The sequence below is a fragment of the Lonchura striata genome, chromosome 11 (genome assembly GCF_050655825.1).
Source record: "Lonchura striata isolate lonStrDom1 chromosome 11, ASM5065582v1, whole genome shotgun sequence".
Lineage (NCBI taxonomy): Eukaryota > Metazoa > Chordata > Aves > Passeriformes > Estrildidae > Lonchura > Lonchura striata.
Window position 1 is genome coordinate 18,448,422 of NC_140713.1, and position 22,541 is coordinate 18,470,962.

Below are 22,541 nucleotides of genomic sequence, written 5' to 3' on the forward strand. Positions count from 1 at the left end.
TGTCCTGTGGTGCATGGAGGGATGGGGAGGAGGCAGCAGTGGGATGGTCCCCAGGGGACTCTGGGCTGCCTTGGATGTGGAGCAGGGAGCTCTCACCCCCACTGAGCCCAACCTGCACCAGGGCCAGGAGCAGCAAATGCACCTCTGGAGTTACCAAAGTGCAGTTCTGAAGGCATGAAGCTGGGGAGGAAACACGAAGGATCATCATCAGGCAGGGGAGTGGCAGTGGAACCCTGGGGATGCTGGATAACAGGCCAGGGACATTCTGGATTACACAGACCTCCCTTCTGTTATCCTTCCCACAGCACCACTCAGCTCCCCATGGAGATCTTTGTGCCATTTGTTGCATTTTTAGCTGAATTCCCTCAAATTTGTTGTATCGCACAGGACGCTAAAATTAATTAATTAATTCCTCACCTCTTGTACCACTTAGATTTAGCTGAAATTATTCTAACCCCGACTTTGCTGTACTGTAGGATGATGGCCCCACTGCACGAGGCTGTCCTTTGCAGCAGTCTCATTTCCTGGGTGCCATGCCAGCACTGCCAGTGATTTGCACAATTTAGGGCCCCACTCCAGATTGCCAAGGCTCTGAGCAGCAGCACCCGAGTCCATCTGTAGCCTCCTTAATTAAACTGATTTGTCGGCCAGGCTGTGCTGGGTGTCCCTGCCGTGGGAGGGGACAGCGTGGGGACTTTGCTGGCAGCAGGAGCTGCTCTGCTGTGATCATACAGGGCTCAGTACTCTGCGCTGTGGCCGCAGCAACCTCGGTTTGAATCCGAGTCACAGCAGCTTTTGTCCAGAGCCGGTGGTCCGAGAGGGACCAGACTCACACCGACAATGATTTCCTGACCTGCAGTCACTGTGCAGGGTCTTCCCAGTGAGGCTGCAATGACATTTCTGGGAAAGCGCTCCAGCTTCTCCATTTTCTAGGCAAACTTGAGAATTTAGAGGAATTTGCTCAGCCTTGCACGTTCTGCTTCATCACAGTTTTGCAGAAAGAGGACCAGAAGTAGCTGTGGGGGCCCTGCAGAGTGAGAGGAGGGGGAGGCAGCAGCTTGCTCAGCTCCCGGCTCCCAGGTATGAAGGGTCTGCCACAGCAGAAGAAGGAAGATTACCAGATGAAAGTCCTACTGCTAGCACTCCCTGCTCCAGGAGAGCAGGATTTTGGTTGCAGGACCTCCAGGGATGGAGCAGAAGCAAAACCCACCCAGAAGTGAGGGATGACCCTGACAAAATGTAGGTCTGGGAACCCGAGGTCTCACGGGCACCAAGAAGCAGATGGAGATCTCTGGGTGCACCAAGAGATGCTTCAGCCTGGGGAAGCCTCTTAAACTGCTGCCTTTACCCTTCTGGAGCCTTAATGGAGTTCCCCCGTTTGCTTGGACTTGGTGCCCTCTCCTGACAGCCGCCAGAACTCACTCTGGTGGCAGCTTTCCAAGGAGGATTTACACGAGGTGCGGCGCAGGCTGCTGGCGGCGGAGGCACCGCCCAAGCAGAGGGTCTCAGCCCACCGCCCCGGGGCTCCTGCGAGCAGCAGGACGCTGCAGAACTCAGGCAGATGGGTTCATGCGTCTGCAGGGCTGCTGCTTGGGAAAAGGAGAGGGTGGGTTTCTTTTTTTCCTAGCACAAAATAGATTTATTTTCTTTCGTATCTTATCGAGAGTAAGAAATTTAAGGAAAAAAAAAAATCATTACACATTTACTTTTAGGATTTGCAGTTTATAGGTCACTTACTTGTGTGACTTCACACTCCTCCAACATCCATTTACTGAAAATATATATCTCTTTACTTAGGGAAAGCTCAAAAAGCATGTCCCTTCTAAAGATAAAATAGGAGGAAGAGAAGGCAAACATCTGGAGAAGTCGCTCATTAGCAGCAGCAGTGCCTGCCCCACTTTTACCCAAGGAAATACATAACTTCTCATTCCTCTTTTATTTTTTTTTTTCCACAGAAAGTCAGTGTGATGTGTAAGGCCACTAAACTTACCTGAAAAATAATTTACTGTGCTTGAACAACTGATGTATGCTCAAGTTGAAAAACATTTTAAAAATTTGCTAAGGACAGGGAGTATTTTTCATCCAAAATTGCTTGAATTTCTGTTAAAAGAGTTTCTATTTTGCAAAAATTTCCTGAAGTGTCTATACACCTACAGCACTGTCCAGGGTTTGACTGAGACAGTGTGGTTGCCCCACAGGTCACTGCAGCCTCTTCTCTCACAGGAGCTGTATTCCCTTAAAGTGGCGCAGGGCTCTGCTGGGAAATTTCTGCTCATCATGCTCCCAGTGAAAAAAGGGTGTCCTGATGTTCAGCTGGAGCCTCCTGTGCTCCAGTGTGTGCCCATGGCCCCGGCCCTGAGCACCATGAACAGAGCCTGGCTTCCCTCCCACGAGAGATGCTCCAGTGCCTTCAGTATCTTCATGGAGATTGTCAAGCAGAAAAAAAAACAGCTGCCAGCAGGAACCCAAACGTTAACAACACTGCCTGACGTCGCTTGGGGAAGGAACCCGAGCACTGAGGGAGGGAGCAGCGGAAAGCAAAATTCCCTGCACCAGTTGCCCCGGGAAGGACCGACCTGGGCAGGACGCGATGCCGCCCCTGCCCATGGGCTCCTAAAGGATAAAGCCACCGCCTGAACAGGGGCTTGAACCCTGGACCCTCAGATTAAAAGTCTGATGCTCTCCCAGCTGAGCTATCCAGGCTCACATTTGGGCAGGGGGTGCAGGTCTGTCATAGGTGGGGCACCCCGCTCTCCTCAGCTTGCAGGGACAATGCGGGCACCCTCTCTGCTATTCCCCGCTCCCCCAACGAGGCTCCCAGCGCAGGCCAGACTGAACCCGGGCTCTGGGAATGTCCCTGGGCGCTGAGCGGGCACAGGGATGCGCCCTGGGAAGATGCCGCTGCCGCAGGGATGCGGGGCAGGGAGAGGAGCAGGAGCTGCGGGAGCGGCTGTGAAACCTCCCCGCTCCCCGAGGGAGGCAGGAGGGCCCCGCGGGGACGGGAGAGCGGCGGCTGCGGCCGGTCGGGCTCCGAGCTCTGCTCTGGGGCTGCGGCAGCCTCGGCTCCATCGAGCCCCAGCGGCGCTTTGCAGGAGCCGCGTTAGAGCGGAGCGAGGGAGGCTGCGGGAGCCGGGCCACCGGGACACGGAGCCGTGGGGCACCTACAGCTGCCACCCACATACTCCACTGCCCTTCCTCCCCATTCCTCAGGAAGGGCCCTTTTGCTCTATAGGGAGCCCACCCTGTCAGCCAGCCCACCCACCAGTGCCCTATAGCATCCCTGTCCCACGTCACACTTCCTGGGAGAAGAAGACAATCTTCCCTTCAGCAGGACAATATGATTTTGCCCCATCCTTTCAAGTGTTCAAGGCCACACTGGATAGGGCTTGGAGCATCCTGGTCTAGTGGGAGGTGTTCAAATCCCATGGCAGGGGTTTGAAATGAGATGATCTTTAAGGTCCCTTCCAGCCAGAGCATGAACCCAGTGCAGGCTGGAGCTGCAGGGACTTCCCCCAGCTGGGACTGTCACTGGGGCCTTCCAGTGGATACTGGGAGGATGCTGCACGGGGTAGGGGCAGTGCCCAGGATGGCACTGGGGAACGTGGCACTGCCATGTGTCACAAAGAGCTGCCCAGATGTGTTCTTTTCCTATCCCAACCCCTCCATCTTCTCCCAGATACCTGGGGCCACCTGGCCATGCTGGCAGCACCATCATCCTCGGCCAGGGGCAGGAGGAGTGGAGAGAGGCTGTGTTCACCAAGGCAGGGAGTGAGCATTACCCCTAGAGAACCATAGAGGGGCAAGAACGTGGCAGCCACCTCCCCAGAACATGGCAAAGGGACACTGAGGCACTGGGAAGCTGCTCAAGCTGAGTGCAGCACCCCTGAGCAGGGTTCTCGGGGCCCTAAGAACCCCCTGGCGCTGCTGCACTGGTTTTGACAGGCCATGGTTTGTCCATAAGGCCAGTCCTTCGTCCCTCCCCGTCCCTCCTCCTCCTCGTGGCCAGCCCCTTGCAGCTCTCCCCTCCCCTGCAGCCCGGGTGCCTCTTGGCCGGACCTGTGTAGAAATTATAAAAGGCTGCTTGGCTCGGAGCCGTGCGGAGGAGCCCGGCCGAGCCTGCCATGGGGAGCAGCGGCGCCGGGGCTGCGCTGCTGACGCTGTCGCTGCTCCTGCAGCCCACGTCCCAGTTCTGGCTCTTCAATGTCCTCTTCCCACCCACCACCACGCCAGAAGCTCCCCCGACGAACAGCACGCCGCCCGTGGTGCTGGGTAAGGTCGCGCAGCGCGGGCACCGTGCGGGCCGTGGGTGGCAGCTCTGGCTGCCATGCAGCCCCCAGGACACACAGGGAGCCGGGGCTCCCGTGCCACTGGTGGCTCAGTGGGGTCTGGCTGAGATGGGTTTTACCTGTCTGGGTTGGAGCCACCAAGTGAGGGTGTCACACAGCTCCTCATCCCACACCATCCACTGGGATAGGGACACAGGGCTGGCCATGCCCAGGTAGAGCTTTTTGGAGCTGAGGGGATAGACTGGGCGCCCCAGAAAGCAAATGGGTCTCTGGTATCTCACAGCTGGCCCATGGAATGTTTTAGGGCTTGTTTGTGTCTGGGGAACTCAGAGGGACAGGGGCTGCAGCACAACCTCTTCTGCCGCTTCCCAAACAAGCTGCCATTGGTGCTGGGGATGGACCCACCATCTCTCACTTTCCTGAAGCCCACCCCGTCCTGTGTCTTTTTCCACTCCTGGGAGACAGCAGTCGTCCTCTGCTGCTGCAGAAAAGGAGCCATCTCACATCCCATCCAATACGAACTCTGACCTGGGGCAAGCCAGCAGGAGAGGGGCACAGGGAGATTAATGGAGATGTGGGGGCATCATCTCAAGAAGGAAGCAGCCACCATCAGCAGGTGCCTCCGTGCTGCATGGTTCTGCCTTCCTTTGCCCCTGTGCCATCACCAGGCACTTGAGCTCAGGTTTTGCCAAGAAAACTGCTGAGCAGTTGGGGTTTTCCTCCCTTTTCTTGAATCATGATGAGTTTCCCCTTAAAAAAAGAGAAGAGAAAAAGCAGAAGATCCCTCCCTGCTGCAATGCCAAGGGCTGACCCTGTAAACTCCCTTCCCAGAGGCATCAGGGGGCACGGGCCTCCATGTCCTGGGGTGGTCAGAAGACCCGGCTCACTGTCACCACGTGCCTCTATTCAGGATTACCTGTGACAGTCTGGGCATCTCCTTTTGTCCCTGGTGCCAGCCTCAGGCCGTGTCCCACGCCCGGGTGCCCCTTGTGCCACTTGGCTGTGCTTCATTCCACTCAGCATCCACAGTCAACCCATCCCCCTGGGCCGGGCGTCCCGGAAACCCCCAGTGCCCTTGGGACCACTGATAACCCCTCTGCCCTCACAGAACTCCCTTAATAATTACCTAATGTCCTCTGGGAGGGGAGGCAGAGCTCAGAGTTGTGTGCCAGGGGCTGGGGGGTGCTGGCTGTGCACCTTCAGGAGCCTCCAGAGCAGCTCTTGATCCTGTTCCTCTTGCTGACCATCCCTTTGCCTACTCCCTATCAGGGCTCCCCTACATCTGTCTGATCCCCACCCAGGTGCTTTGAAGACAGGATTAGACCCTCCCTGCACCCCTAGGGATGTGCCACAGCATGAAGGAGCTGTGAGGCAGGTTGAGGAAGGTAACTGCTACATCTTCCCCTCTTGCATGGCACAGGGCATTGAAGGTCCACACCAGCCCCAGCCATGTATTGCAGGCAAGTCCTTGGACCTGCTGGGGCCTTGGGATTTGTCACCTGGTGCTCCCATTCCACCAGGTTCAGTGTCCTCTGCAGTCATTCACCTCTTGTCCTCACCGTCACAGTCAGTGCTGGCACCAGCAGCTGGCTCTTGGCTCGGGCACTCGGCTGGGGAAGCTCTCCTTAGTGTCTGAGCCCAGCACAGGCACATCCCTCAGGGCAGCAGCAGGACGGGTGTCCCATCCCTGCTGGGGCCACACTGATGCTCCCACAGGCAGATCAAACGCCCTGGTGTCTGTCACCTTCCACTGAGGCTGGCCAGGGCACAAAAATGAACTTGCTTAAAGCTGTGCTGTGTTTCCTGCACACACCATTTCCAGTGAATTTCTGCTGAGTTGAGTTCCACTCAGCACTGAACCACTTCAGAGACCTTGTTCAGGCTGTATGGAGGGTTTAAAGTTCAGGAAACTCTCCCTGGGAGCTCTGAATCCCTGAACTGACCACTACCCCCAGACAAGCTGTCAGGACTGCATTAGGAATGGGCAGCCCCAAGCAGCACCAATTTCTTCCCCCAGGTTGCAGCAAGGAGAGGAAGGTGAGAACCCATCCAGGGAGGGGGAGCAGTCTAGGATGCTTTGTGCTGCTGGGGACTCACATGTTTGAGCCAAAGGTGACAGCTCTGGGGGTCATCCCATGGAAATGCAGCTCTAGGGGTTCCCAAGGATGCATTTTAGCACTTTTCATGCTCACCCAGCATCTCAGCTCCAAGCATCCTCTCTCCTGTGAGGAGCAGGTGGTTCTCCAGGGATGCTGCTCCAGCAGGTGCCCTGCCATCCCCAGGCAACCCCAGGGGAGCACTGCCTGGGGGGTGGGGTAAGCACCAGGTTGGGCAGCTCCACAGGGTCAGTGGGAGAGGGTTTGTAACTGGCTCTGCTCTCCCTCTGTGGTGCCTCCAGTGCCGGGGTGTCTGGGGAACCAGCTGGAAGCAAAGCTGGACAAGCCAGATGTGGTGAACTGGATGTGCTACCGAAAAACAGAGGATTATTTCACCATCTGGCTCAACCTCAACACCTTCCTGCCAGTGGGAGTTGACTGCTGGATCGATAACACCAGGTACCATCCAACTCTACCCTGGGAGCTCCCTGGGGAAACGACCTACCAAGGATCTCCCTCCCCTCTCCTCCCCCTGGCTATTATCTAGCACACAGGGAAAAAAAATGGGAGGACCATGGGATTGTTTGGGAACACAAGTGACTGGCTACTGCTCTGAGCATCTGTCCCTTTCCCAAATCCTTGCCATGTGCTCAAGCCCAGCCAGAGCACCCTGAGCACTCACTGGAGATGCTGCCACCCTGCCTGGGGCTGTAGGGTGAGGGGGCTGTGGCAGCTGGTTCCATCAGAGCGTCCTGTCCCAGGATGTCAGGAGAGCAGAAGGGACTCTGGCTGGGCTCCAGTGCACCTCACATCCACACAAGGCTTGGGAACAGCCAGGTCCAAGCCACTGCCAGTGATCTCCATCCCAGCCCTGTGTTCTCCATGGGGACATGGCTCTTCTGCCACTTCCTGTCCTGTCCCCACAGGGTGGTGTACAACCGAACCTCTCGGAAGATGTCCAATGCCCCAGGGGTGCACATCCGTGTTCCTGGCTTTGGCAAGACCTATTCTGTGGAATACCTGGATCAGAGCAAGCTGGCAGGTGAGAGGAGGAGAGGCCAGGGTGTCTGGGGATCCCATGTGCTCCCTGCAAATGGGGAGGTGTCCCCATGTCTCCAGCAGGGACGGGTTCTGCAGAGAGCTCAGGGCACTGGGGATTAAGGACATTAGCCTGGGGGACACACTCCAGCTGAGTGCTGGCAGGGAGCACCCCATCCTTGACCCAGGACTCCGTGCGATGCGCAGAGTCACGACATCTGGCTGGAGCCACTGAGCCACAGGGCTTACCAGGGAACATTTTGACCCTGACCAGGACCAGAATGGAAAAAGCTTCATGAGAGAAGACCACAGACCTAATTCCCACTTGTTCCCTCTGCCCACAGGCTACCTGCACACCATGGTGCAGAACCTGGTGAACAACGGCTACGTGAGGGACAAGACGGTCCGGGCAGCCCCCTACGACTGGAGGGTTGGACCCCGTAAGTCTGGGGGTTGTGGCCAGGCTCCCCATGCACAGAGGGAAGCAGGATGACCCTCATGCCATCATGCTCCCCTCTTGTCCGCAGAGGAGCAGCCCGAATACTTCCAGAACCTGAAGGCGCTGATCGAGGAGATGCACGATGAGTACCAGAGACCCGTCTTCCTCATTGCACACAGCATGGGCAACCTGCACATCCTCTACTTCCTGCTGCAGCAGACACAGGCCTGGAAGGATCAGTACATTGGGGGGTTCATTTCCCTGGCTGCCCCCTGGGGAGGCTCTGTCAAGCCCCTGCGTATCCTGGCATCCGGTGGGTGACTCCTCGTGTGCAGCCACCTCTTTGTTTTCTTTCCCTCCTGTAGAAATGGGAGGGTGGTAGTGGGCAGGGAAAGGGCACAGTGGTGAAAGAGGTGGGGGACCCAGTTCCTGTTTAGGCTCTTTGCAGCCCAGAAAGCCACAATCACTTGCCTAATGCTGACAGCCCAGAATATCTACAAGTCACAAGTCCAAAAACACATGAGATTAAAAATCATGTGCTTGAATGTTTTAACATCTGGCCCCTTGCATCACCCTTAAGTCACCTGCTAATATTTTTCTCTGTTGCCACAAGAGCCAGAGATATATTTAAGGTCATCTGTGGTCATTCCATGGTCTTAGGACTCCAGACATACCAAAAACTATCAAGGCTTGAAGGAAACGTGCAAGTTGGCCACTTATTACTGCTTACTCCTGTCCCTGCAGGCAGGTGAGGCAGTGCCAGGGTTGCAGGGAATGTTCAGGGCTGGGTTGGTCTGTGCCATCACACATCCGGGCTTGTCTCCACTCAGGCCCTTTGAGCAGATAGAGATGTGGAGAGAAGTGTTTGGAAGGCTGTTCTTGATACCTGCAGACAGCGGGGTAAGGAGAGGACGTAAGGTTATGGGCAGGGGAAGAGCTGAGCTGGAGCAGGCCAGGGCACAGTGGTGAGTCACTGTGGGGAGCGCTGATCCCAGCCCAGCTGCCCAAAGGCTCTGTCTGTGTGGGGACATGGCGGTGCCATTTGTGATGAGCCCTTGCGTGTCCCGCAGGTGACGAGCAGGGCATCCCTCTCATGTCCAACATCAAGCTCCGTGAAGAGCAGCGCATGACCACCACCAGCCCCTGGATGTTCCCCACCACCCTGGCCTGGCCCGAGAGCCACGTTTTCATCTCCACACCCTCCTACAACTACACCTACCGCGACTACCAGCGTTTCTTCACTGACGTCAACCTGGAGGATGGCTGGTACATGTGGGAGGACATGAAGGATTTGTTGAAGGATTTGCCCCCGCCTGGGGTGGACATGTATTGCCTCTATGGCACAGGCTTTCCCACCGCAGAGACTTACATTTATGATGAGCGTTTCCCTTATGAGGACCCCGTGAAAATAATTTATGGCGATGGGGACAACAGTGTCAACACGCGCAGCTTGGAGCTGTGCAAGCGATGGCGTGACCAGCAAAAGCAGAAGGTGTTTGTCCAGGAGCTGCGAGGTGCCCACCACTTCAACATGGTCTTCAGCAACCTGACACTCAGTTATATCAACGAAATCCTGCTGGGGAGCAAAGAGGAGCAGGGGGAGCCAGGGCAGGCGAGATCCAGCCTAGAGGCTGGGAAGTTGGGGAAGATCCTACGTGAACACAGGGTCCATAAGGAGCCGAAAAAGAACTGAAAGGAGGGAGGGCCAGCTTCCCTCCATGATGGTAGGCACCACAAAGTGCCATGCAGGGGAGCAAAGGACTTGGAGCTGAGTTTGGAAGGAAAGTGAGCAAGACCAACAGCTCGGGTGGATGGGCTGGCACCCACTTCCACACTGATTGGTTCTTCTTTTGGGAATGGTGATTAATTTTACTTGAGAGGCTTGTCACTTCCCACCAGCGGGTGGATAATTAACCATGCTGCCAGCTCATTAACATTACACTTGTGAATTCCAGTGTACACACAAGCCCTTGTCGTTAGCAAGCCATTTTTAGGTACTGTAGAGGCTGTGGACCTGTGGTGCTGTAGCTTCTGCTCACCTGGGACAGAGCAACTCACATAAGAAGAGCAGGCTCTGACTTACCAGGTGGTCACAGAGGTAGCATGGGGGTAGCACAGTAGATATGGCTTACAGAGCAACGAGCTAGGCTCCTTGGGCAGGACCAACTCAAAATCAGCAGATTTACAAAATAATAAACACATTTTGCTTCTATATTCTGAGCCTGCCTTGTCCTTCAGAGCCGGATGGTGAAGCCAGCCATGACCAGAAAGTGAGGTGCTTGCTGCCTGCAGGCACTCCAGAAGACAGGGCTTTGGGGAAAACACAAGGCAGCTGGGGTTGGTGATGCAACCAGGACTGGCAACATGATGCAGGTGACAATGTGGTTGGGGTTGGTGACATAACCAGGGTTGGTGGTGCTGCTGGAGCATGATGCAACTGCTGCTGCCAGAGCAACTGGGATGGAAATATAACTGGCCTTGGAAATGCAACTGGGATAGGGGACACAAGCAGGGGTGGCGATGCAGCCAAGGCTGGAGATGCAAACAGGGTGGGGATGCAGCTGGAGACTGGCGATGAAGCCGGGGTGGCAATACAAATGTGGTGACACAGCTGGGGTTGGCCAAGCACCCGAGGCAGCGATGCAACTGGGACATGCAATGCAACCGGGACCGGCTGTGCCTCGGGCCTGGCGGTACTGCCGGGGCTGCTCCTGGGGCTGGCGGGGCTGCCGTGCCCAGAGATCCGTGCCCCGTGCTCCGAGCCCCGTGCCCCGAGCCCCGTTCCCCGTGCCCCGAGCCCCGAGCCCCGAGCACCGAGCCCCGTGCCCCGAGCCCCGAGCACCGAGCCCCGTGCCCCGAGCCCCGAGCCCCGTGCCCCGAGCCCCGAGCCCCGTGCCCCGAGCCCCGTTCCCCGTGCCCCGAGCCCCGAGCCCCGAGCACCGAGCCCCGTGCCCCGAGCCCCGAGCACCGAGCCCCGTGCCCCGAGCCCCGAGCCCCGAGCCCCGTGCCCCGAGCACCGAGCACCGAGCCCCGAGCCCCGAGCCCCGTGCCCCGAGCCCCGAGCCCCGAGCCCCGAGCACCGAGCCCCGAGCCCGCCTTGCGGAGCGCAGCGCTCGGGGCCGGGCCCGGCTCCGCGGCCGCGGGGCGGGGCGGGGCGGGGCTCTCCCTCTGCGCTCCTCTCCCATTGGCTGCGGCGCGCCGGGCGCGGCGCCGATTGGCGGGCGGCGGCGCGTGCTCGGGGCGGGGCGGGGCGCGGAGCCGGCGCAGCCCCGGAGCCGGCGCAGCCCCGGAGCCGGCGCAGCCCCGGAGCCGGCGCAGCCCCGGAGCCGGCGCAGCCCCGGAGCCGGCGCAGCCCCGGAGCCGGCGCAGCCCCGGAGCCGGCGCAGCCCCGGAGCCGGCGCGGTGCCGCCGTGCTGGAGGCCGCGGGCTCGGGGCCGATGGGCTCGGGGGCCATGGGCTCGGGGGCGGCCGGCGGGCCGGGCCATGGAGCGCCGCTCTGCCCCTGCCCGTCGCCGCCGCCGCCCCCCGCGCCGCGCTGCCCGCGGGGAGCCCGCCGCCTCTCCGAAACGGGGGCCGGGCCGCGGCGGAGCGAGGGCGCGGCGGGGCGCGGGGGGCTGCGGGCCGCCGCCTCGCTGCCGCACATCGCGCGGGGCCGCGCGGAGGAGGGCGGCGGGCGGCGCAGCCCCTGCCTGCTCGTGGCGCTGCGGCCGCGCAACGTGGAGGCGGAGCGGGAGCGCTTCTTCCGCGCCAGCTTCGCCTACGACCCGCAGTTCGAGTACGCGGAGCCGGTGCCCGCCGCCGTCCTGGACAAGTACGGGGCCGCCTCCGACCGCTTCGTGGCTCAGGTGAGGCGGGGCCGGGGAAGGATGCTCGGCCTGGGAGGAGAAGGAGGAGGAGAAAGGAGGGAGCCGGCTCGCCCGTGGGCCGGGGCGAGGGTGTGGGATGTGTCCTGGTGGGGCTGGCCAGGAGATGGCCCATGGTTATAGAATTCAGGAATGGTTTGGGTTAGAAGGGTTTTAAAGACCATCCATTATCCCACACACCTGCCATGACAGTGATATCTTTCACCAGATCGGTTGCTCCAAGTCCCATCCAACCTGGCCTTGAACATCTCCTGGCATGGGGCAGCCACAGCTTCTCTGGGCAACCTGTGCTAGTGCCTCATCACCTTCACAGGGAAGAATTTATTCCTAATGTTCAGCTTAAAACCACCCTCAGTCAACACCATTCTCCCTGGTCCGTGTTACACTGTCACCTTGCCTTCTTTCCTTCCCAGCTGGCACCTGATTACTCTTTCCTTAACACCTTTTGTGTCCTGCCTTCATTACACTCACCCTGTGCTTTCTTAAACCTCAGGTTTTAGTAGCCTCACCTACTGCAGGAATGGTACGTGCTCCACGGTGACATGGGTCATGCTGGTGCTCGGTGGTGCCAGGTTGGATGGGGCTTTGGGCAACCTGGTCTAGTGGAAGGTGTTGCATCCCGTGGAGGAGGATTGGAACTAAATGATCTTAAATGTCCCTTTCCACCCAAGCCAGTCTGTCTTTCTGTGATCAAACTGGCGACTGCCTATGCTGGGAGCTGTGCTTTATCAGGGGCACCTTGCTGGTATGATTTTGCACTTGTTGCTGTAGAACTAAAGCAGAGGAGCTGGAGCCCATGGGTGACAGCATGGGAAATGGTCCTTAGCCTGAATTATCTGGTGGTTAAGTCTGGCTTATTTTCTGGCCTAAAGGTTGTCCAGTGCAGCAGCATCCTTAAGGCATCAGCAAACATGGTCAGTAATGATATTAGTTGGTGAAGATTCCACTTAAGGAGTCTGTATTATTTTGCTCAACGGTTTTTCCATGGCTTAGACACTACTAAAACATTTCTGAGTCGCTCTCTGCCATGGGGATGGCAGTGAGAAAACAGCTCCTGGTCATTCAACAGGTGAGAAGAGGCAGGAGTGTGCTTCCAGGGTGCTGTGCCCACAAATAAGCCTTTGGTGGATGCAGGAGTAGAATTGCTCTGTCCTTCACCCTGTGCTTGGAGCTGAGAGCCTGGCTGTGTCCCAAAACCAGTTTGCACCTGGGAGTGAGCATCCTGCCTCTAAGAAGAGCATCCTTTCTGCCACGTGAACAAGTGAGCAGATAAAAACGCCCTCTTATCCCAGATTCAGGCTGCCACACCAGAGGTGTGCACCTGTCAGTCAGGAGTTACTTATTCTAATAACAACATCTTCACTGATTATTTATTGTTTTTGGAATATTTAGCTTTTCCCGCATCTCTGCCTGGATTATTGTCCAGATGATTCAGGCCCTTTCTGTCAGCAGCTTTCTAAGCAGTTTGTCATTCCCAGTGTGTGCCATACCTCTGTCCCAGATAAACTGGTGCCAGGAGGCTCTTGCAGGGGAGACACTCTGACGCCTGCGAGGACCTCACCAGTGTTGGCATTTCCCTCCTGTATTTTATCCCCTGAGTCGTGCAGTAAAATGAGTTGCTCAGAGCTCTTTCACCCCGTGCTTTTTCCTTTGGTTGCTGCAGTTGGCTTGCAGCAGAGTAAAAGATGAATAATTGAGATTATTTTTCTCCAGGCAGTGCTTGGAATGAATGGAATTAAAGTTTGTAACCACTGTGGATCCTGGAAGCTCTTGCAAGAGATACTAAGTGTTGAGTGTTTCTGCCAATGTTTCTCCAGGTTTTCTGGTGGAGCTGGGATGGGACAGCATTCATGGCACTGTTCCTCTGCTCTTACCCTGCAGTAACCTCCTTCCAGTCTCTTTTATTTTGAGAAGCATTTTTCATTGGCAGCTAACTCTTAGTTATAAACTGCTTTTATTTTCAAAGACTTTCATTAATCATGGAGATTAAATAAATAAGACATTTTGCAAAGTCAGGATCCTTGGACATGAGCAGACAAACCAACACCAGCTCCCTGCTTCCAGCTGCTCTGAATGTGTTTGGGGGTTTATTTTATTTTCTTAATAGAAAACTTAAATAAGCCAAGAGGATTCTTCCAGCCCTGTGGAGGCTGATCACCCTGGAGATCACATCCCTGGTTTTCCACGTGAATTTGAGTGGCAAACCAGCACAGAGCTGGAGGATTTGTTGTCCTACTGTATATCTTGGGTACATGATCTGGGGATGCTCAGAGCATTGGAATCTCAGGAATTTTGCTCACCAGGATGTGCTCTGAAGGTCAGGAAAGAGCTCTCTGATTGTCTTACTCCTGGGCACCAGCTGTGCTGGGTTTTTCTTGGCTCAGTGATTTGGGTCCCCTGGGAGGAGAAAGAGCAAGCGGCTGAGCAGAGGTGGGAGGATGAAAGGTTGTTTTTCTGCAGTGGTCAGCTGAAGGTACCTTGCAGGGCTGTAAAAATTAGTCTGATTGTTCAGCAAACAAAGCAAAAAACCCAAATATTTCCACCCCAACACCCCAGAAAACAAAACTGACAGCAGAAAAACTGTGCACAGCTTCTCCTGGGAAGACACAGTAAGTGACTCGAGAATAAAAACCAGCTGTGAAAACTGCCCAGGGAAAGAAAATCAGGAACTTCTGCAGGGATAGAGGAGGTTGCTCACCAGATGGAGACCTAAAGCCCCTCTTAGGAACACAGAATTGTTTAGGTGGGATAAGACTTTTAAGATCAAGTCTAGCAGTTACTTAAGCACTGCCAATCCCACCACTAAACCACGTCCCCAAGTGCCACATCTACATCTTTTAAATACTTCCATGGATGGTGATTCCACCTCTGCCCTGGGCAGCCTGGTTCAATGCTTGACAACCCTTTCCATGAAGAAATTTTTTCTACTATCCAACCTAAACCTCCAGTGGCACAACTTGAGCCATTTCCTCTTGTCTTATGTGGTGTTGGATGATTTGAGCACCAGTACTGGTGGTGAGCACCCATCTCCTGATCCTGGGTAACCTCAGGGACTAGGGAGGGACAACAAGTGGTCTGGGACTGGGAAGCTTGGCAGCAGCCCAGCCAGGTTTGCAGATGCAATAAAACTGCTGGAAAAACTCCAGAAATGGTTGAAAGTCATCTGCTTTGGAATATGTACTAATACAATATTAATATATATTCCAATGACTGGAGAAAAAAAATTGCTTGAAAATGTCTGCAATGGAAGCACATTTTTTGGGGAGGAAATTTGCTAATAAATGTTCATATTTTATAGATGCTCTATAAATGTTAATGTGAATAATGGAGCACGTGATGCTTTTATTAGAAGGCTGCTGGGTGTACAGCAGGCTGGTGGTGCTGAGACACTGTTTGAAGCAGCATCACTGCAGAGGGTGATGCACAGCCTCACTGCTGAGCTTGGAATTCAGCCCTGTTGTAAGAAACTCTGGGAGTAAAAAGCAAGTTCAGAAGGTGGAGATCTTTGTGCAAGCACCGGAGTTTGCAAGGAGAACTGAAAACTGAAAAGATTGTAAATAATCATAGATTTAACCATGCAACGACGATGTAGTTTCACTTCTGCTTTGCCCCATTTCTGCAAGAGATGCCTGCAAGGGTGACAAAAAGCAGAAAGAATATGCTGTGGGTCATGCTGATTGTGTGAAGTGTCTGTCTGCCCTGGTAGCCACCTCCAGCCAGCTCAGTCTCCTTGGTTTTTTAGATCACGCAAAACCACATCGTATTTTATCGGCATTAATCGGGGGTTTGTTGCACGTGGGATTTTAGGCTGTATTTGTAAGCAGGGAGGTGTTTGTGCTTATGTTTGTGCTCTCTGTGTGCCACAGGCCATCAGGATCATCCGTGCTGTCCTGGAGAAGTATGGCACCTACGAGAGCTTCGAGGTGGCCACGGGCGGGAGGCTGCTGAGCAAGTGCCAGATCTGGTCCGTGATCCGAAAGTACATGCAGAAGGAAGGCTGTGTGGGAGAGGTAACCCGTGTCCCTGCTTTATCACTTGTAAAAGACAGCAAAAGAGTTATTTTCTGATTGGTTACAAAGAAAAAACTTTTCTGCTCTGAGCAGTGGTGTCCTTTCACCTCCAGCTTCATCCATACCCTGGCTTTAGGACTTGGGTGATGGTTCCCCACAAACTTCCTGTGATGTTTTCCATGTGTATCTCCCTTCTGTGCTTGAGAGAGAGGGAGCAGCTGCTGCTTGTCTGCATGGCCATGCCAGAAGCCATTTGCTGCGTGCATGAGGCATCAGTTACTGTTGGGAAGCTGTCTCTTGCTGTTGGCAGTGGGAGGGCAGACTTCTCTGACAGCTGCCTTAAACCCACATGTCCAAAAGCAAAGCCAGGGGAAGAGATTTCCTGCTGTCCTGCAGGACATGCAGGTTATGGTGCTTTGAAACCCCAGGCTTGGTTTTTAAGGCTGGGAAATACGTGGTTAAGATACAACAGTAGCCATGTGGGATGAAGCCAGGGGAGAAGTTCAGCATCTCCTAACCTGGTTTCTCTGCACTCCCTGCAGCACCAGCATGGAGCATCCCACAGCTGCCATTAAGGAGCTTTTTTTATCCCTTCTGCCAGCAAGGTGTGGGCAGAACAATTCCACCATCCTGGGTTCAAGGTGTGAGAAGGATTTCTGGACCTGGCTTTGTGTGGGTTGGCTTGCAGGGCTCCCAGGGGCTGTTGGCTGCAGGGCAGAGACTGTGTAGTGCTGGCTGGTGTGGGGCTTCTTCACTACTGCTTCTTGGCCAGACTCTATTTCCGACCTCTGATTTTTCACCTCTGTCTCCAAAGAGGATTGGTGACCATTTCTCTAAAGTATCACCTGGCCCAGTGGTATCCAGTGCATTCCATGCAGGCAGAGCAGGAATGAGTGGTCCCCTGAGGTACCTCCTGCCCAAGGACATTTCATTTCCTCCTCAAACGCCCTTGGTTTGCCCTGATGCCTCCTGAGGGTGTTCCTGGGATGTAGATTTGGCACCTTGGTCCTCCTAAGCCTGTTCTTCGGACAGAACAGATTTCTGCAGATGTTTCTCTGTAATTCATCTGCCTTTGAGTGCCCAGAGCCAGTCCCAATACCAGCCAAGCAGCTGCCAGTCTTACAGACCTGCACTTACAACTTGCTAGTTAAGCTCTATCTCTCAGGTTTATTAATTGATTAAATTCAGCTACTCTCTTCTCCATTAATTGAGCCCTGTCTGGGCAGAAAGCCATTGATTTTCTTACCTGTTGGCATACAGCTGGCTTCCTTCCAACCCTGTGTAATTGTCCCTGTGCTCAGAGCTATTGGGTGCTGGGCTCAATGAACCCTGTGTGTCCCTTCCAGCTCAGGACATTCTGTGATTCACGGCAATGCAGAGTTCAGTCACTGTTTGCATATCAGTGTGGCTGTGTTATCCAGGACTTTTGATAAGTGCTTTGGAAACAATGAAAGCATTGGTTTGTTCCTTTCTGTCCAATGGAAATTTTGCTGGATGTGTCTGGGGTAGGGAAGAGAAAAAAAAGGGTTTCACCTGCTCTCAATGCAGCAATGTTGGCAGAACTTGCTCTCTGTACAAGACCAAAACTTGTTGAAACTTCTGCATCACTGATAATCTCACACCCTGTCGGGGAACTGGGCAGTTTCAGGTGTGTGTCTCCCTCCCTGCACCTGTATCTCTGACTTTCACCATCTGTGCCCTGTCTGTTCTGCCGTGCCCTTTGCTTCCCTGATACGTACTAATCGTGATGGCTTGCTTGAAAGAGAAGAAACTCGTGTTGGGGTAGCATTAGCCCAGAGCAGGAGCAGCTGGTGTGCCCCTGGCCACGGGCAGGCCTGGCAGGCAGCATGGCCAGGCTGGTGGCAGCTCTGCAGCTGCCCTTTGTCCCAGCACCGACCAGCACAGGCAGGATCCTGCTTTCCAGCACCGCAGGCAGCGCGCTCCTGGGTAAGTGTTCATGCTGTGATTAAATTTGTGCCCTCAAAAGCTGCTTTGTTGGGGTCCAAGCTGCAGATCCTGAAGCTCTTCTGCTTTTCTTCTGACTTAGGACAGACGTGATGCTGCCAGAGGTTTCCATATGGATTTCAGTGGGCTCACAGCGTGCAGCAGAGAAACACTTGGCCCCACTGGTAAGTGCTCCATGGCAATCCTTAGGGTTGTGGAGTGTTGTCAGCCTAAACAGTGCTGGCTGGTGTCTCTTGGGATCCCATCAATGGCCTCCCTCTACCTCTGAGCTGCTTGCTCAGTGTCAGAGGTCCTGAGCAGTGCCAGGTTGCTGGGGAGAGACAGGAACCCAAACCCCGGTGCCATGGGGACCACCAGAAGCCTTCCCTTGATTCCTTGAGATGAGCTCTTTCTCCATCAGTGCATTCACAAAAGCTGAATAAAACCATGGACCACAAGGATGCACTGGGGATGCTGCTCAGAATGAGAGAGGTCACAGACGTGGAGAGCTGGTCCTGCTGCTCTTTGGCTGGAGTTGCAGCCCTGGTTGTATCTGCCAAGCTGGAGGGTCCCAAAACAAGGCAAGTGGTGCTGCTCAGCAGGATGAGGTTTTGCAGCAGGAGAAGACCTGCAGTGGGCAGCATAAGAAGCTGTAGTCTCTGGCACTGCCCAAAGTTCCTTTCCATTGCTCCTGGATGCCTGGTTCTGCAAGAGGAGTCAGAAGTGAACTGACAAGGCTCAGCATTGGAAGGATTCCTTTTCACACTGTATGTTTTAACCCAGGTAAGCAGTTGCACTGTAAGTATTTTATGCTGTTTGTTTGCCCAGTGGTGGACTCTGTTAGGCTGCACTTTTCGCTTTCATAATAATAAATCTGACTTAAAGCAACCAATTCAGTCTCCTCTCTTTTTTTTTTAATATGAGAATTGTCATGTAGTAAAATAGGCATGTTTTCATCCTGAAAAGTGTCAGTTAGGAAATAACAGTGGTTTATAGTTAATAGGTATGTAGGATTGCTATCCTGAGGTTTGCCACTGTCAAACCTTGGATGCAAGTGCTCCCAGGGACCATCCTCCTTTGGTGGTGCTGCAGCTTTGAGTTGCTGCAGATCTGAAATCAGGTGGTCAGAAAATGCTGTTGGCTGGCAAGTTAACTTCTGGTGAGCAGCTCTCTTGGCTCCAGCACCTGTGATAGACAGCTTTCTCAAAATACCATTTTTTCTGTATAAAGATACTGAATAGTCCTACACCTGCAATGCCCATCCCTGCTGTGAATTGTGGCCAACACACGTGGTTCCTCCTGTGAGGGTACGCTGGCATGGAGCCATCCTTCCTGCTCATGTCTTGAAGCCTCAAATGGGAGAATCCATGGAGGGGTCCATGAAAAGTGAACCAGAGCCTTGGATCCCTCAGGAGATGTTTCTTGCAGGGGTGCAGAGCCATTACAAAGCTGGTGCTGTTGGGTGCTCAGGGTGGGGTTGTTTTGATGGCCAAGGTTACTGCCCTGTCCCATTGCCAGTGGGGATGCAGAAGGGGGACCAGGCAGGTCTCCAGAGGATGTCCATCCTGTGTGGCCACAAAAGCGTGGGGAGCCCACGGGAGCAAGCTGGGGAGGTGATGCTGGAGCCAGAGGGATGCTGCAGGAGGCTGCCCAGGAGCTGCCTGCTCCTCCACAGTGCCTGCTCAGCTTTGTTGGCTGTAAAGAGATTAAAGGTGCTACTTCATCCCTGCATGAGGTCATCTCCTCTCATTATTCCCCCCACCCCAGTGGCTCTTGCTGTCTGTCATTCTTTCGGGGAGCTGCAGCACAACCCAGCGATGGTGCAGCAGTGCCAAACGGTGCCGCCATGGCGTCAGTGGATTTTTCTGACCATCTGCCACCATCTCATCCTCTGCCGAGAGCCAAGCCCCTGCTCATGGCCATTGCCTCCTCCTCCTCCTGCAGGTGGTGGTGCAGCTCACGGATGACCTCCTGTCCCAGGCAGTGATGATGGTGGAGGACAGCCGGCCCACGCTGGCCATCAACCTGGCGGGAGCACGGCAGCACTGGCTGGAGGGGATGCTGCGCCACGAGATAGGTCAGCGGGGGGCTGGGGGGGCAGAGCCGGGGGGTACTCTGGGCATTCATCCTGTCCCCTCTCCCCAGGCACCCACTACATCCGGGGCGTCAACAACACGCGCCAGCCCTGGCACAGCTCCGAGGGCCGCAAGCAGTACAGCCTGAAGCCCGCCAACCCCACGGAGGAAGGCCTGGCCAGCCTGCACAGCGTCCTGTTCCGCAAGCAGCCCTTCCTGTGGCGGGCAGCCCTGCTCTACTACACCATCGAGCGGGCCAGCCGCCTCTCCTTCTCTGCCCTCTTCCAGGACCTGGAGCAGTACGTCCAGGATGCTGGGGTCCGGTGGGAGTACTGTGTGCGGGCAAAGCGGGGCCAGACAGACACCTCGCAGCCAGGTACCATTGGGGGGTGTCAACTGAGTTTTGAGAAGAATTCTGTTTATTTGTTTTATATATTTCTTCTTCGTTTTTTTAAGGAAAAACAGTGTGTGGTGTGTTCTGCTGGTATGTATGTTGAGCATCACCAGTCCTGTAGAGTGCGAGTTGGCACAGGCAGCCAGAACAGGCACAAACTTAGGCTAGAACACAAAAAGTAAATTTATTCGCATTACCTCACTAACCGGGGGATCCCCAGAGCAACACCCAACACCTGGGAAGAGGAACACAAGATCAGAGGGTCACCAGCTTGCTGTTCACAAGCTTATCAAGGGTTACACCCAGGTGCAAGGTCACTTGAGCAATTTACAATCCTTCAGATCAGTGTTTTGCTTTTAACCCTTTCCTCCCAACATAGCCACAGCACCCAGTCCCTGCATCCCTCCCCATCCTGAGCACCACTCTCCCTGTTCTTAGGGAAGCAGCAGGCAAAGGAGAGAAAACATTTGGATACATTTGGATGCTTGCAGTGCTTTACTCTTTAAAAAATTACTTGGGGATTACTTGCAAGGGAAGTATCCCAGTGGGGTTGTGGCTCTGGCTGCACCCAGCTGCCTCCCCAGTGCCCGGCCCTTGGCACCCAGCGGTCCTGAGCCCTGGCACGCTTGTGGGCAGTGCCCTCATTCTGGTTACTGTGGTCAGCAAACGTTCAGGCAAGTGGAGGGTGGTGGGAAGCCAGGAGCCCTCTCTGAGGTTTTTCTGCTGTTCCAGGCTGTTTCAGTAAGGACCAGGTGTACCTGGACGGGATTCTCCGCATCCTGCGCCATCGGCAGACCATCGACTTCCCACTGCTGGCTGCGCTTGGAAAGGTAACAGCCAGGGGGAGGGTGGGGCAGGGAGTGGCTGATCCCACAAACCCGTCCCATCCCGAAGCTCACACAGGCTCCCCTCAACCTCATGGCTTCCCAAAAACCAGCCCTTGCCTGGCAGCCCTTTAGCTCTTTGTCTTTCCCTGTGCTCATGGATCTCTGTGCCAGGGAAAGGCTGTTCTGAGTAGGATGCAAGGAAGGACAGGACAATCCATAATCCTCTGTGGGAGACCTCTGGGAAGAGGCTTAACCCAGCAGGTTAAGCCTTTCTGGCCCTTGGCCACAGCAGTCCTGCTGTCATCTGTCCTTGCAGTGACCGAAAATTACCAAACCCACAAACCCTTGCAAATCCCACAGCCCCAGCAGCTCTCCTGCTGCCTCCCCACGAGCAGCAGGGATGTTTTGACTGATCCAAGGGGGCTGCAAGGGCACTGGGAGCCCCTCATGGCACCTGCCAGGGTTTGGGATGGAGGGGCTGACCCTCATCTCCGTGCTTCCTGCCAGGTGTCCTATGAAGATGTGAACCGGCTGAAGAAATTTGGGGTGCTGGAGAAGGCCCGCATCCCCCACTTCATGCAGGATCTGGAGCGGTACATGAAGCAGCTGGATCACATTGTCACCACCAATGGCCTGAACGAGGAAGAGCTGGAGCAGCTGCTGCCTGACTGAGGGGCACCCCCTGAACCAGCACCCCAGGGTGTAACTGGTGCTGTTTTTGGGTATTTATTGGGGCTGGAGCAGGGGCAGAGCCTGAGGCAGGCGCTGTGCATGTAGCTCTGTGTAGGGTAGCGCGGCCAAGGGCCCGTGTGGTTGTGTTGATGTGTCCCCTGCATCGTCCCTGTGTATTTTGGGGATGCCTGTGCTGCTCCACGTGGCTTTAGGGAGCCAGAGAAGAGGGTTCAGGGGGAGTGAGGGTGGAGCTGGGACAATGTGCTGGTCCCCGAGTGCAGAAGACTCTGCTGGGGGAGTTGCAGTGGGGGGATTGCTGTAGGGTACCAGGAGTGCTCCCAGCACTGTGGTGGCATCTACTTGGGGCTAGAGACAGGGCTGATGGCTCTGGGCTGAGCCTGGCAGGGAATAAGGGCTGGACTGCACCCACAGATCACTCCATGGATGCCTTTTCCACTCCCTACCCCTCCCCTGATGTCCCCCCACCAGCAGCAGGAAGGAGTTCATTCCCCAGTACCAATCTTTGCCCAGCTCTGCACCCCAATTACAGCCACCCTGCCTGGCTTTGAGGACTCAGGGTGGGGACTGGGCTTGATGTTAGGAAAAAAAGCGTGTAATAAAGGTGATGTAATGGAAAAGATGTGTGGGCAAAAGGTTGTGGATAGCATCAAAACCCAGGCTGGCACCACTGTTAACACCCACTGTGCCCCTTGCTGGCACAGGCAAAGCTGCATGGTCTGAGCTGCTGCGTCAGGGGCTGGAAGGGGTCATGGACTGTGACATACAACACACTGGACAGGACATCAGTAAATCAAAGCAGGCAAAAGTAAATACTGCCAATCATGGCACCCCTGGGAGTACCCTCTTAGGAGAAAACAAAACCCAAACCAAACAAAC

The 22,541-nt window shown here is 55.1% G+C and overlaps 2 protein-coding genes, 1 long non-coding RNA gene and 1 other non-coding gene across 4 annotated transcripts; 3 read left to right on the plus strand and 1 right to left on the minus strand.

Moving 5' to 3' along the window:
- Window positions 1-2,630: 2,630 nt before the first annotated feature.
- Window positions 2,631-2,703, minus strand: TRNAK-UUU (transfer RNA lysine (anticodon UUU)). Its single transcript has one exon. It is a non-coding gene; the product is annotated as a tRNA-Lys (tRNA).
- A 1,395-nt stretch (window positions 2,704-4,098) lies between these two features.
- On the plus strand, window positions 4,099-10,071 carry LCAT (lecithin-cholesterol acyltransferase). Its single transcript, XM_021541067.3, has 6 exons — window positions 4,099-4,269; window positions 6,685-6,841; window positions 7,309-7,424; window positions 7,765-7,860; window positions 7,948-8,172; window positions 8,930-10,071. Exons 1-6 carry the CDS (start codon window positions 4,122-4,124, stop codon window positions 9,550-9,552), a joined length of 1,365 nt encoding a protein of 454 aa, XP_021396742.1. The 5' UTR covers window positions 4,099-4,121; the 3' UTR covers window positions 9,553-10,071.
- A 1,152-nt stretch (window positions 10,072-11,223) lies between these two features.
- On the plus strand, window positions 11,224-22,282 carry MATCAP1 (microtubule associated tyrosine carboxypeptidase 1). Its single transcript, XM_021541030.3, has 6 exons — window positions 11,224-11,704; window positions 15,589-15,732; window positions 19,621-19,753; window positions 19,822-20,127; window positions 20,878-20,975; window positions 21,480-22,282. Exons 1-6 carry the CDS (start codon window positions 11,297-11,299, stop codon window positions 21,642-21,644), a joined length of 1,254 nt encoding a protein of 417 aa, XP_021396705.3. The 5' UTR covers window positions 11,224-11,296; the 3' UTR covers window positions 21,645-22,282.
- On the plus strand, window positions 17,556-18,149 carry LOC146766436 (uncharacterized). The gene is made up of 3 exons (XR_014957945.1): window positions 17,556-17,679; window positions 17,780-17,861; window positions 18,098-18,149. It is a non-coding gene; the product is annotated as an uncharacterized LOC146766436 (long non-coding RNA).
- Window positions 22,283-22,541: the final 259 nt, after the last annotated feature.